Source organism: Stigmatopora nigra, chromosome 15 (genome assembly GCF_051989575.1).
Source record: "Stigmatopora nigra isolate UIUO_SnigA chromosome 15, RoL_Snig_1.1, whole genome shotgun sequence".
Lineage (NCBI taxonomy): Eukaryota > Metazoa > Chordata > Actinopteri > Syngnathiformes > Syngnathidae > Stigmatopora > Stigmatopora nigra.
The window spans coordinates 1,957,082-1,972,078 of NC_135522.1; the positions used below are offsets into that span (position 1 = coordinate 1,957,082).

The following is a 14,997-nucleotide window of genomic DNA, read 5'->3' on the forward strand; positions in this document are numbered from 1 at the left end:
ATAAAGTTATCTAATCTAATAAAGTCAATATGCTTTTCTCTCGTAAATTCGGAATTCTCACAGTTTTACCTAATTAAACAGATAAACGTGACGTATATTTAACTTGAGTACTGAAACAATATACCGCAAATTCTTTAGAAAACCTCGCTACTCGTGTGCCCTGAACGCATCACAAGCAGCCGCTACCGCAGACGGAATACATATACCCCACCTCCTTTGGCCCATCCCCCGGCTACGATTGGCTTTCACTTTATGACGCGTCCTAGATAGGCGGGGCCAGCATTTGCCGTTTATTAAACGAAATGAGTGAAGCAAGTTGGGAGAATTGAAAAGAGCAGTCAGGCACACGCCCTCCTCCTGTTTTGTTACCTGGATTAAACTCTAAAATACTTTATGATCATGACAATGTATACCTAAACCCCAGCTACATTTTTTCTGTCCTTATTCATCTCATTTGAAATAAAAAAAAGATGCTCAGTGCGGCGAAAATGGACAACAAGAGCGGAATGGTGGCAAAAATCCACTCCAAGATAAGATCGGAACCCTTCGCTTCCAATTACGACCTGGCAGCCAAAGAACTGGGCCGGTAAGTCTTGTTTACATTGGTTTATTTCTCTGATTACTGCAAAAAAAGCGTGAATGGAAGTCGCACGGAGCTTTTAATGTGATTATCTTAATCGTATTAGTTCGTTTTCCGACGTGCACGTGTGAGTAAAACTCATGCAGGGGTAGAATGTTGTTTGCCAGATGCTCAAAATGACGTGGAAATAGTTTTGAAAGCCATTTGTGATGTCAAATTAGTGTCAGTGGTAGTTTAATGGTCGGTGTTTGCAGCTATCCCTCTAGCGGACATAAAGTGTAACTGCACTCGGCTAAAATGGGCCAATTTAAAAGAAAATACATTTGCAATCATGTGGGTAATGAAAAATTTACTTTTAGGGAAATTTGAGAAAGTTCCTAACATTTTTTAATGATTAAATGCGTGGTTCGAGTTCTTAAATTAGAATAAATGGAACCCCCCCATCATCACAACCCCCCCAGACCTCAAACCTTTGCCCCCAGTGTCTTCCTAATCCCATTACACTTAGACTGTGTATGCGTGTGCTTCTTCTCAGGAAAATGTTGAGTAATTCAATCTGGTTTATTGCGACCCTATCAGGAACGGGTGCGTCTGGTTTGTTATGGCTCAAAATGGTTTGGTGGAAGAATGATGATGACACGCCATTAGGTTGGTTTTGCCAAAATAAGATGCCAAAAAAGAAGGAGCCATGTTTAGTAACTCCTCATTGAGGGTTTTTCCCTCAATTAAAATGATTGGTCTTAAACTTGTTTTATATTCCACGACATGTGTCAAAGTGGCGGTCCGGGGGCCAAATCTGGCCCGCCGAATCATTTTGTCGGGCCCGGGAATGTAAATGAGGAGTGTCGACTTTCTGTTTTAGGATCAAATTCAAATGAGTATAGATGTTTATTAAATTTCCAGATATTCCCTATTTTAAATCAATAATTGTCAATTTTTAATCATTTTTTTCTGTTTTTTAGTTCAAAAATCATTTTGTAAAATCTAAAAAAATATATTTTAAAAAAGCGAAAATAAACATTGTTTTAGATCTATAAAAAACGGAATATTCAGGGCTTTTAATCCAGTTCTTTTAATCCATTTCTATGAAAAAAAAATCAAAATATTATATCTAAAATAATCCGGCCCACATGAAATCAAGTTGACGTTATAGCACCCCGCGAACCAACCCTCGTTTGACCCCCTTTTTGAGCCCTAGAGGCCAGGGGGGCCTTATGGGGCATCACCCTCGGCACCCCCCCTAATTTCCGCCCCTGCCAGGATGCCAAAAATGGAAAGATAGAGCTCCATTTTTTGAGAGAATTGTGACAAAAAAATTAAACAGCATAAGGCTGATTGAACACATTGTGGGGCTTTTCAAAACATGACGCCAGGAGTTAAAAACAGTACACAAAGAATACCCCCCCCCCCCACCCCCACTTTTCTGACCTGGTCAGGTGGGTGGTCCAAGTAGGTGGCACCACCAACTGGCTATCTTTTTTGTTGGACTGTCACAGCCGTGGTGGGGAGGCGTCAACCAGCATCCATTTGTCCATGTTGCTGTCAGCTGGTCTGAAAAAAAACGGGGACGGGAGGTCAACATGTGCTGGGGGGGCTTCCTGACCTCTGACTAATGAACATGTAAACACCAGGGACGTTCATTTGTCATCATTTTAAACTGGGAGGGCTCTTTTTGGTGCATGATGAGGATAGATGTCCAATTTAATTGGACTTGGAAGGGTGGTTGTATTGTGGTAATGAAGGGGAATGGTCATATTGGGGTAGGGTTTTTGATTTTTGTATTTTTTTGGGGGGGTGGCTTAACTGTGAGAGGGCTCCCAGTCAAATTAGCCTTCCCAGTTTAAATCCATTAAATATATATTTCTGTCAATGGTAGCAAATGAGCTATAAGGAATCAAATAATCCAGAGAGGTAACTATTAGGGGGCGTGGCCAATCAGATATTGGATTTTTTGGAAGAATATTGGGTTTTAACAACAAAAAACGACTAAAAATGATGCAAACAAAAACTAAATATGTACCAAAACTTCTAAAAGATCAAAATACGGTGAAAAGATAGTTTTTAAAAATGTTTAAAGACTGAAAAACAAAGAAATTATGAAAAAAATCCTCAAAATACAAAAATATACAACCATTACCACGCTAATATGAGCAAATTTTGCATCAGAACTCCCCATGATCCTCAAAATACAAAAATATCTGCAAAAATATGTGACCAGTACAATGCTAAATGCCACCCACAATATTTCCTCAACTTTTTTTTATTGTCATGAATCAAGCATCCCTAAAAAAAACCCTTAACGATTCTCAAATGGTATTTCCTGTACGCATATTTGATCTAAAAAGCCACAGCTGTGTTACCCTATAAAACCACTTGTCCTTTTTTTGTCCCCATTTTGGCATGGAAGGCCATTCTATTCAGCCTAAGCTATAAAAAAAAAATAAAAGAAAGGAAAGAATTCCAATGTTTCATGTCAAAACTTACTTACCGATGTGTGTTTTTCAGGGGAAAGTTTGCAGTGGTGAAGAAGTGTATGGAGAAAGCCACGGGAAAGCAGTATGCCGCCAAATTCCTGCGAAAAAGACGGAAGGGTCAGGATTGCCGTTTGGACATTCTCAATGAAATCGCCGTGTTGGAGTTGGCGGAGGGAAGTGTGTACGTGGTGGCTCTGCATGAGGTCTACGAGACGGCCACTGAGATCGTTTTGGTGCTGGAGTGGTAAGATGGGGATCGGCGACCTGGGGGGTGACCTGGTGGGAAAATAGAGGGTGGTTAAAAGGGGGTTTTGGTGTTAAATTGGAGGATTTTGGTATGGTTTAAGTTGTTTTTTTTGTTGGAGATGCAGGTTAATTTATTGTTTTGCCAATGAGGATGACATGATTAATTGAGGGTGAATTTTTTCATAGTAGATAAATTATTTTAAAGTTTTTTTTAATGGTGCTTAGTCATGGCAATTAAGCCTTTTAATTTTTTTGTCATTTTTTTATATTTAAATATGTTATCTTTATAATAATTATAAATAATAATAATGGAAAATATATGTGCAAATATTTTATCATTATTTTAATAATCATAAATAAATAAATTTAAGTATTAATTATTTGTTGTTAGTTTTAGAATGATCTATTTTCTCAGTTTTTATCTTTTTTTTTACTTTAAAAAAGGGAAAAATGGTAAATATGTTTTCCTTATAATAAAATGTAATGGAAACTATATGTGAAAATATTCTATCATTATTTTAATAACCCAAAATAAATAAATTATTAATTAGATTTTTTTTAGCCTTTTAGCAATGACTAAGCATTTTTTATCTTATTTTTTATTTTTAAAAATGTAATTATATTTTCCTTACAATAAAATGCAATGGAAAACAGAAATTCAAATATTTTATAATTATTCAAATAACTCAAAATAAATAAATACAACATTATTTATTATATAATTGACATCTTTTCTGACTTTTTATCCTCCTTTTCAGTCCCTTCATTGCAATTACTAAACATTTTTATCTTTCCATTAATAAAAAGCCAAAACATTTTATTTACAATAAAATACAATGTTAGATTTGTATCATAAAAATATTTTTTTAAACGCTTGGGGTTAATATTCTTCTCAAAATTGAATTTTAGCAAGAACCAATCACCTTCTACTTCACTTCCAGTAAATGAACACATGTTAAAATCAAGAATAATTCAGCAGAATACTTTTGAACGCCGACAGGAAATCGAAACAAACAACCGCGTGCTTCAAAGCGCAAAGTGGTCTCGTTCCGACGAATCAGGAAGTCATCTTGCGAGTGGGTCAAGCCACAGCCACAGCCACGAATAAAAACCTTTCATTTGTAAACATCGCACAGACTATTTTCCCCATTTCCCTCGCCAGCCGCTAAAAGTAGCACGCGGGCCGGCCGGCCGGCCAGGCGAAGCGCGCACGCCGCCGCCGCCGCGGTGACATATTTCCCCTTCGCCGCAACCACATCCGCAGTCTTGTCTGTGAAAGAGACGCTGGCTGGATTCTCAGCGCTTGGCGTGCAGCTGCTTGCGTCTGATTGGCCACGCTGTACGACCCCCTTTCGTAATGACTAGCTTGAGATAAAACGTTTTTTAGGATAAGACGACCCGCAAACAGAAATAACCGAAAGGTTGTTAAAAGTTACGAGCAGCATTTCCATTCCGTTTTTCTCTTCTTCTTTTTTAATTAAAAAAAAAAAAAAATTATAAAGTGCGGTGGATGAGTGGTTAGTGTGTCGGCCTAACGGTGGGAAATCTGGGTTCGAATCCGAGTGAGTCCACCTGTGTGGAGATTGTAGTAGGCTGATTGGAAACTATAAATTGCTCCTACCTATGATTGGTTGGTTCTCATTCTGCCCTGTGATTGGCTGTCCATCTCGCTTCTGGTCTGGAGTCAGATGGGATTGACTTTAGCACCCCTTGTGGACCTAGTGAGGATAAAGTGGTTCAGTAGATGAGATGATGTATTTGAAAAGTTTCCATTTTTGTTCTTTTTACAAGATGTTACTGTTGGTAGTAAATTTTTTGAAAAATGAAAAACTGGGTAATTCATTTTTAATAACAACAGGTAGCATAACATAAAAGGGGCCGTTAGACATTTGGATTGGGAGGGCGCAATTCATGAATTTTTTTTGTTACACGTATTTCTGCCACTTTGGTTTAAAAAAATGACTTTAAAAATGACAGAGTATTAACCGCCTCGTGAAATACACTAAAAAAACAACCAAAAAAAAGCAGGCACCTCAAAATTAATGATTTTTTAAGCTATTTTAGTTGATATTGGCTAAGACACAACTTGAAAGTTGTCTTTTAATTTCCTGTTTTCATCTATTTACATTTCAGGAACATATTTTTTTCATTTGCTTTTACAATCTCACAAGCGCTAATGGCTCCCCTGCTTTTTATCTTTTCAATATTTTCTCAATTAGATGCAAAAAATTGGGGTACCCCGCGTTAAAATTCACAAAATCACGACCAGCAAAAGGTCAAAGTCTTTGTTGTCAGATTTAATTTCATTTATTTTGCTAGATTCTACTCGATACTTTTTTTTTTAAACTCTCGATGGCGTCTTTTTGGGGCGCAAGATGACAACAACGAAGATCGGATAGCGAAATCTAGCAAAACATCGGCGCTGTTTTTACAGCCGAGGTCGATCCGGGAGGCCTTGGCTCGTTACATAACCGCTTGTGATGATTCTCGCGTACGATAAAAAGCATGTGGAACCCGGCTTAATCCCACACACATGCTTTTAGTTTTTTAAAGGGGGGGGGGGGGGGGGTTGAACTTGTCAACCGTGGCAACCAATGGAGCATGCCGCTTTATTCTACTGGAGTTTACCGCAAAAATGAGACAGTTTTTGGAGTATCTTTTTAAGACTATATTCCGATTTAAAGTGCTTTTTTAAATACTAAAGCGAGCTATTTAAAAAAAATGATGGCATTAGTACATATTTCGGGCACAAATCCAATCATGGAAAGTAAAATTTTAATGAAATAAGATCGAAATTAGTCTTTTTTTTTTCAGTTTTCTTGGCCCCACCCACTAAAAATTATATTTGCTCGTATGAAATATGCATAAGCTTTCATATTTTTCTTCAATTGTGATTGTTTTGTTTACATTTACTAACTAGAAAACTCAATTATACATTTTTTTTTGTCAATTCTGGTTGTGATGTCACAACCAGAATAAATTGGGCGTTTCTTAATGCCTTGTTTTGGCTTTTAATAATTATAAAATGGCCCAAAATAGACAGATTTGAGTACCAGATGAGTTTTCTACATGAATATTATTATAAGTCAGTCAAGTGGAACGCATCATTTACACCGAGATGAACTATTCACATTTTAAAGATTGTCCTATTGGCTAAATAAACGTGAACTATTTAACTTGAGACCTACCGTGTGATCTTTGTGGGTTGGCCATTATTTTGCCAACGTGCTAACTCCGACAATAAGTGTCAACCCTCCCTAAACGTCCTTGCCAAGTCACGAATGGCCAACGGGAAAATGATAAGACCGCCATTAGCACGGAAATTAACTAGTTGTCAAGCCAAAGTACACACAGACATCAGCTTACATAACAGTACAAAAACTTGGACTTTATTCCCCTTAATTAATCAACAGGTTGAAATAAAACTACCGTATTTTTCAGGACTATAAGGCGCACTTAAGTCTTACATTTTCTCCAAAATAGACAGTGCGCCTTATAATCCAGTGCGCCTTATATATGGAAAAAAACAGAAAACCAAAAACGAAAAAACACCACTGTCGGATATTAAAAAAAAACACAAACGCCTGAACTGAAACAATACTGTTAAATATGCAGATGCCATCTTAGTTTACAAAATCTTCCATCATATAGCTCCTCCCCCACTGCAAGATTTTATACAAAAAAAATCCAAAACATCAAGAATGGCTAGAGGTGACTGTGTCGTTAGTGAGTGCTTCATACCTGGAAGTCAATAGCAATTACCGTATTATCACCACTATAAGGCGCACTTAAAAGTCTTACATTTTCTCCAAAATAGACAGTGCGCTTTATAATACAGTGCGCCTTATATATGGAAAAAATGTCATTCATTGAAGGTGCGCCTTATAATACGGTGCGCCTTATAGTCGTGAAAATACGGTACCTTTTTTTTGTCAATGTCAAATTGAAACTTCCTTATCTTCTCTAAAGTCAACTTTTTCCTTCCAAACTAGCGCCGGTGGCGGCGAAATCTTCGACCAATGCGTAGCCGACAATGACGATGCGTTCAAGGAACAAGACGTAATCCGCTTGGCCCGGCAGATTCTAATGGGAGTGGACTTCCTGCATCGGAACAATGTAGTGCATCTGGATTTAAAGGTGAGAGGCCCTAACATGGGAAGTTACATGACCATATGGGACGAACTATTCCCTTGAGGAACGCCGCTATTTCGCTTATGTAACCGAAATACGCAACCTAGTTCTCATGGGGGGGTTTCTCTCCGGTCTAATAACACAAAACAAAGTAACAAAGCTATTCCTCTTTGTCCTGGATGGATCCTATTTCAAAAAACATGGCATTTGACTCCCTGACCCCGAATAGTTGAGCAAGTTAGGCTCGTTTTGCGCGATTGGCTTACCTTAGATTTGAACCTTGGTGTGATGGGAGATTTGTTGCTTACATAAGTTTGCTTCTGTAGCCTCAGAATGTTTTGCTGACCAGTGCCAGACCTCTTGGCGACATCCGGATTGTGGACTTTGGTCTATCCAGGCGGGTGGATAGCATCAGCGAGGTGCGGGAGATTCTGGGGACTCCGGAGTATGTTGGTGAGTTCAGGAAGGTCCTGTTGGGGAATAGGAATGAATTTTTTTAGTTAGATCCATTGGGAGAATAGCTGTTTGTTGGGGGAAGAATAATTTTGGGGTAAAAGATGGATAATTTTGAAAAATTGAGCTTAGAATTATATGTTTTGTCATTAACAAAAATAAAAATTGGATTTAAAATGGAGCCATTGGCACCTGGTTTGGAAATTGGACTCTTGTTAATCTGAATAGAAGAAAAATATATTTTTTAAATAAATCACAAAAAAAGTTAAGTGAAAGAGATGGAAATAATTTTTTTCTGTTGTGTAAATTGTCAATCTGAATTTAATATTTTTTAATAGTACTTCATGCACAAAAAGGGTTAATTTGACCAAAAAATGGACATTAATTGTGTTGTATTTTTCAGTATAGAATAAATGCAAAATAATGTGCAGAATCATAAATTAGTCTTATCAGTGTTTGGCACCTGGATCCTATTTATATTTGTTAATATGTCCAAATTACTGCAATTAAAAAATACTACTAATAATAAAAAAAGTCTGATTCTCACCTGTATAGTATTGACAAAAAATGTTTTTTTTGTGCCTAATTTCAATTTCTTTTGTTTTCCAGCTCCAGAGATTCTCAGCTACGAACCCATCAGCACGGCAACAGACATGTGGTGAGTGTGGCTCGCTCGCACGTCCCGTCTCGCTAAGGTCAAAACGAGGGAAACTCACCACTTGTTTGTGGTCGTCAGGAGTATTGGCGTTCTGATCTACGTCATGCTGACCGGCGAATCGCCCTTCCTGGGCGACGACAAGCAGGAGACCTTTCTAAATATCTCCCAAGTCAACGTGGAGTACTCGCACGACACTTTCCAGAACATCTCGCCGCCGGCTGTCGACTTCATCAAGTCCCTGTTGGTGAAAAACCCAAGGTGAGCTTTTTTTAATTAATTTTAGATCAAAAATTGCTGTCTGTAGAGGACTGAGATTTTTTTGTTTTGTTTTAAATTGAAAAATAATTTGCTAGTTTCCTCATTTTTTAATCATTGTCTAACTTCGCATTGAAAATTGTCAAAAAAGTCAAACAAAAATGTTTTATTTAAAGTTGATTTACCTTTTTAAAAGGATTTACTGCCCTCCCCCTTTAATTTAATACCAGAATTCTTAAAAAAATGACAAAATAAGCATATAAAATCAACAAAAAAGTCAACAAATTTGTCAATTGGAATTAGTCATGAAAGCAATTTTTGATGAATTATCCACGAACAAAAATAAAATCCTTACTTAGTTAAAAAAACATTTTCCACCAAAAAATTGTATTTAAAGATGGTTAATAAGTCATTTTAAAAGGATTTACTGCCCCCCTTAAATTTAGTACTGCAATTCTTTAAAAAATGCCAAAAAAATATTAAAAAATCAACAAAAAAGTCAAAAAAAATTGTCAATTTTGAAAAACCTTTGCTACTTTTGATGAATTATCCAGAAAAAGAAGAAAAAAATAAACAAAAAAAGAAACAAAAAATAAATCCTTGCTAAGTTAAAAATAATTTATCAAAAAAAAACCTATTAGGTCATTTTGAGAGAAAAAAATATTACTAAAATTCAAATTTGCACCCATGTCTAATGTTAATTTTTTTTTGTTTTTTCCAGAAAGAGAGCCACAGCCAAAGAGTGCCTGGACCACCCATGGCTCCGCCCCCTCGCACGCCACCACAACCTCCAAACGGCACATTCCTCGTCGTCCCTGGACGGCAGCGACGCTAGCCTATCCGAGTCGGAGCCTGAGAGCCCGGCCCCGTCCCCAGACCTGGGCCTGATGGACTCCTACCTGGGGTGCCCCCGCCAGGGCGAGCTCAAAACAGGTTGCGGCGCCTTCTCCTTCGCCCCTCGCCCCGAAATCCAGCAGGAACTCATCTGCTGAACACTCATCTGGACTCCTCCGTCTTTTTTGTGCGTGGATCACCCTTGAAAAAAACCACAAAGATGATTAAAAGACTTGGTTTTAAACCGAATTAGCCTTCCCGGATCGGAACTGGTTCCGAATATTTTGGGGTGAAGGACAAGGAAAAAAAAATGGGTTTATTTTACGGCGAGCTAGCACGCTAGAAGTTAACTTTTATATGGTTTATTTATGTTACAGTCGCCTTTTCCGTCAACCTGAGTCGTTTTTTTTCCACTTTTTCCAATTTCGAGCACTTTTTTTTAATGAAAAAAAGGACTTTTCACGCAATTGCACCGCACATAATGGAAAAAAGTGCCACTTTGGTGTCTGCGCTTTGTTATTTTTGGGTGTTTGCACCAGTCGTTGCACCTTTTTTTTAAACTGTTTATACTTAAAAATGCAACATGTTTTTGGCTGAATTAGCTCGAAGAATAACAACGCTCGGGAGTGAGGCATCGCCATGTCTTTTTCTCGTCCGTCTCCATTGTTAAGGCCTTAATTTTTTTCAATGTAAACTGGTATTTGTTTTCAGTTTTGTCGCCATTTTTGCACTCGTCCTTGCGGACTTTTTTGGTTTAAAATTGAATAAATGTTTTTTTGTTGTTGCAAATGTAAAGAGGTGATAAAGACCTTACTATGTATCGACTTGGGACTAAAGATGTGATGTTATTCGCGATTTAGTTTTTATAATGAACACACAAAAATTATATCATATTTTTGGACCATTAACAACCTCAGTCAATTGCTCTCCTTATTAAGTGATTAAAAAAAATAACATACAAATGCAACATGGGACATAATTACTAACTTTAAAGTCCAAATAATCAGTATGCACTAAATTTAAGATTCTGTACATGTCGCTGTATTGACAGCTTTACTTTCTGGGTACATTGCTTGCTGACACGCTATATTTATATAGTAAAAAGGGGAATTAGCATGCACATATCAATGTTAGCAGTCCAAAATAACATTTTCATCTGCCATCAATGACCGAAATGATCCAGATTAGAGCCAAAATGGGTAAAACCAGATCGCTTTTACAAAAAAAGTACTTTAAAAATCCAGCACAAAAGTTGTACGGAGTACACAATTTGAAATGATAAAAAAAAAAATGCATAAAATATGCAAAAAAAACGTATGATTGACTGAGACAATCCGAATTAGAGCTAACATGAGTAAAACCAGATCGGTTTTACAAAAAAGTACTTAAAAAATCAGTACAAAAATTGTTATACTGCATACACAATTTTAAATGATCAAAAAAAACATAAAATACGAGAAAAACTCATAACTTGACAGGTATACATCAAAAAACTTAGAAATATTACTATTCTATCTTCCCTCTTTTCTGTTAAAATGCACTACTTCTGAATTAAACAAAAAACAAGGCTTATAAAATATGAATGAGCATTACCAGAACCATTTAAAAAGCTGACATCCAAACCAATTGGACTGGAAGTAACTGGCACCAATCATTGGAATCATAAACTCCAACTCTAGTGTGATGTCACTGTAGTGATATTCCCAATAATTTTCTTATTTCTCTCTGTCTAGCCCTTCTAAAAAAAAAAACATGTTCCATCTGACCACATTCCCGCTAAATCCCCAAGTTAAAACCGAGGCTTTGGATCAAGGCAAACAGACAAAAATTCGAAGAAGTCTTGCGGTCTGGATTCATTCATCATATTTACTACTGGATTAATCCTTTATTAGGAGCACATGCTTTTGTGCAAATCCACATCGGGAATAAATATCCCAAACAAAACTCACCGCTACCACACCAGCAGGAACTCCATGTACTATTTTTGTCCCATGTGCTAAAATATGAACTTAAACTTCTCAATGGAAGTCATTCTGTGATTACTGACTGTTCCATTATTAAATATACAAAGTTAAAAACAATTTGAAGCCACATTGGGGACAATGATGTCATTTTTTTGTACATTAAGAACCCATCAAAACCACCAAATGGTAGATTATGCCTCCATGTGGCATTGAGGGTCAAAATAGAAAAGATACGGGTTTTAAACCCTTAAAAAACTATCATTCCAGGTACATATGTAGTACATTTAACCCTTTCAACATAGTAACAATCCCGGGAATTCTTTAGTTTTCCTGTGGGACTTGAAATGAAATCACGCATTGTTAAATTCTTGCACAACAAGACGCAAAAGTATGGATGAGGTTAGAGCGTAACCCCCGCGAGTTTACCGCTTCCTGGCAAAAAAATGGGAGATGGCGAACAATGGTAGAGGTCAGGAAGGTCGCGGACAATTATGCTATCGTTGCTATGTGAAAAGACGCTTCCGGTTGGATGCTGGGTTTGTGTTAATAGCTTTAACCTTCCTGGAAAGGTTAGCGTAACATAGGTTGTTTGCATATTTTAGGTTATTTTTTGCAAAACATCAGTGTATAAGTATTGGACTAAAATATGAACATAGTTAAAAAATATATATTTTTTGGACATTTTACCAAAGTAAAACTAATGTTTTTTAAAAATGTAATTGCCTGAAAAAGTTAGCATAACATAGCCTGTTTGCATATTTTAAGTTATTTTCTGCAACGCATCACTGAATAAATGTTGAACTAAAATATAAACATAGTTTAAAAAAATGTAATTTTTTTTGTACATTTTAACAAAATAAAATCAATGTTTTTTAAAAATGTAATTGCTTGAAAAAGTTAGCATAACATAGACCGTTTGCATATTTTAGGTTATTTTTGTATAAATATCGAACTAAAATATAAACATAGTTTAAAAAAAAACTTTAAAAAATGTTTGTATATTTCAAAAAAGTAAAACCATTTTTTTTAAATGTAAATCTAAGTAAAATGACTTTAAATATGAGTTTAAATATTCCATGACTATGTTTGTAACTAAAAAAAAAACATTTTTTTAGCCCATTGGAATAATATGAATCCCTTATTCATGCTAATAAAATTCTGTATAGAAATGAAAGTAACATTGTATAAAAAAGGAAATAAAAACATAATGACAATAAAAAATGTAAAAATAAAGTTTTAGCCCAATTTTTCACTGCAATTCAACTGACATTACACTACTCCTTGTTATGTGGGAGTTTCATTTATTAACTAACTTAAAGTTCAAATCTTAACGTTTTTTAGAAGAAAATGAGTCTTTCTAGATCAAATAAAATCAAGTTTGCATGCCTTCCGCATCTCTGTTATCATAAAAGAAGACTCACCTCCTATCTTATTAAGAGCATAGCCAAAATTCCTTCAGGACACTCAAAAAAAAAAAACCCACTAAAGTGCACTTTAATGTTATTTTTTTCCTGATAAGCAGGCCCAATAATAAGCTTTGGAAAGTGTAAACACGGCGGGAATTGCGAGCTGGCTTACGCAAACCTACTTTGTGTGACGACACCCTGGAAAATCTCAAATTAAATGAAGTTCCAAGAAAAAAAAAAGGAATATAAATAAACAGTTCTATTATCTGTTATTACTCGGTAGTTGTTGTGACTAAAAGCAAAGGCGCTGGGCCACCCCCACGTTGAAAGATATACACCAAAAAGGACATAATGTTCTTTGTCATGTACTTTTACTGCCTAGGCATCACAAGGTGCCAAAAAGAAGACACGCTGCTGCTTATTAGTTATTTTGGTATGGGGGAAAAGAGAAGAGAGGCCTTTTTTTAACCATGCTTGATTGTACTTGCCTGTGTATAAAGTAGCATGTCGTGGTCAGAAGAGATGCAAAGTGGATGCCTCGCTTTGGTCAGACTGCCCCGGATCCCGGCTCAGATGATGCTACAGTAGTAGCTTACCACCAAATACTGTAAAGTTAAAGAAAAAGCACTGTTTAAAATCCAATATATTATATTTTTTAAAAATATGAATCATTTTTTTTACATTTTTTTTAAAGAGATCATGTGGCCATGAAGGGGTTAAAGTCCCTTTTCCACAACTGTAATGCAACTTTTTATTGGATTGGATTGGATTGGATAACTTTATTCATCCCGTAATCGGGAAATTTCTTTGTTGCAATAGGAAGAGGGTGAGGATGCAGGAATAGAAAAGGCATTATACACAAATGGGTACTTAATAGTAAGTTAATAAATAAATACATGAATAAATATATAAATAGGTAACTGTGTTGGTGAGATATATATATATACATACACATACATATATATACAAGCACATCTACACTGTATCCGAAAATCGGGAGGTCCTAACCCACAGCCTTTTTTGAGTTAAAGAGCCTGACGGCTGATGGGAGGAAGGATCTGCGGAAGCGCTCCTTCCTGCAATGAGGGTGTAGCAGTCTATTGCTGAAAGAGCTTTGGAGGGACTCCACAGACTCATGCAGGGGGTGGGAGGTGCTGTCCATGATGGACCTCATCCTGGTCAGCATCCTCCGCTCTCCCACTTCCTCCACAGAGTCCAAAGGACAGCCCAGAACAGAGCTGGCCCTCCTGATCAGCTTGTTCAGCCTGTTCCTGTCCCTCTCCGTGCTCCCACTTCCCCAACAGACCACTGCATAAAACACAGTAGATGCCACCACAGTGTCATAGAAGGTCCTCAACAGTGACCTGCACACACCAAAGGACCGTAGGCTCCTCAACAGGTAGAGGCGGCTCTGGCCCCTTCTGTACAGGGCATCTATGTTTGTGGACCAGTCTAGTCTACTGTTGAGGTGAACACCCAGATACTTCAAGTCCTCCACGATTTCAATGTCTTTACCCTGGATGTTCACCTGAGTGGTCTGTTGAGGTGTCCTCCGAAAGTCAACGACCATTTCCTTTGTCTTACTGGTGTTGATGTGCAGGTGGTTTTGCCTACACCAGTCGACAAAGGCTGTGATGACTCCCCTGTACTCCAGGTCGTTCCCGTCAGTCACTCGTCCAACAATGGCGGTGTCATCGGAGAATTTCTGGAGGTGGCAGGTGTCTGTATTATGGCCAATTCTAAGAACTTTTAGTTTTGAGACAAAATCAATTCTCAGCCACCCACAAAGTTAATTCTCCTCCTATAAATAGAATATTAAAAAACAACATTAAAGTGATTTCCTGTTTTTGCCAGGAGCGACAAAGTGAATCCCTCTGTTTGGAAAGTGAACAATAAATTCTAGCTAGAGTCAGCGGTAGTCTAAGAAAAAAAACAAGCAAGTTATTTAACACACAGATGAGTAATAATTTTTGATATGATGCCATTGCAGAAGAAG

At 37.1% G+C, this 14,997-nt stretch overlaps 1 protein-coding gene across 1 annotated transcript; it reads left to right on the forward strand.

Moving 5' to 3' along the window:
• The first annotated feature begins 304 nt into the window (after positions 1-304).
• stk17al (serine/threonine kinase 17a like) lies at positions 305-10,455 on the forward strand. Its single transcript, XM_077734180.1, has 7 exons — positions 305-586; positions 3,086-3,298; positions 7,293-7,437; positions 7,758-7,884; positions 8,494-8,542; positions 8,621-8,800; positions 9,519-10,455. Exons 1-7 carry the CDS (start codon positions 471-473, stop codon positions 9,787-9,789), a joined length of 1,101 nt encoding a protein of 366 aa, XP_077590306.1. The 5' UTR covers positions 305-470; the 3' UTR covers positions 9,790-10,455.
• Positions 10,456-14,997: the final 4,542 nt, after the last annotated feature.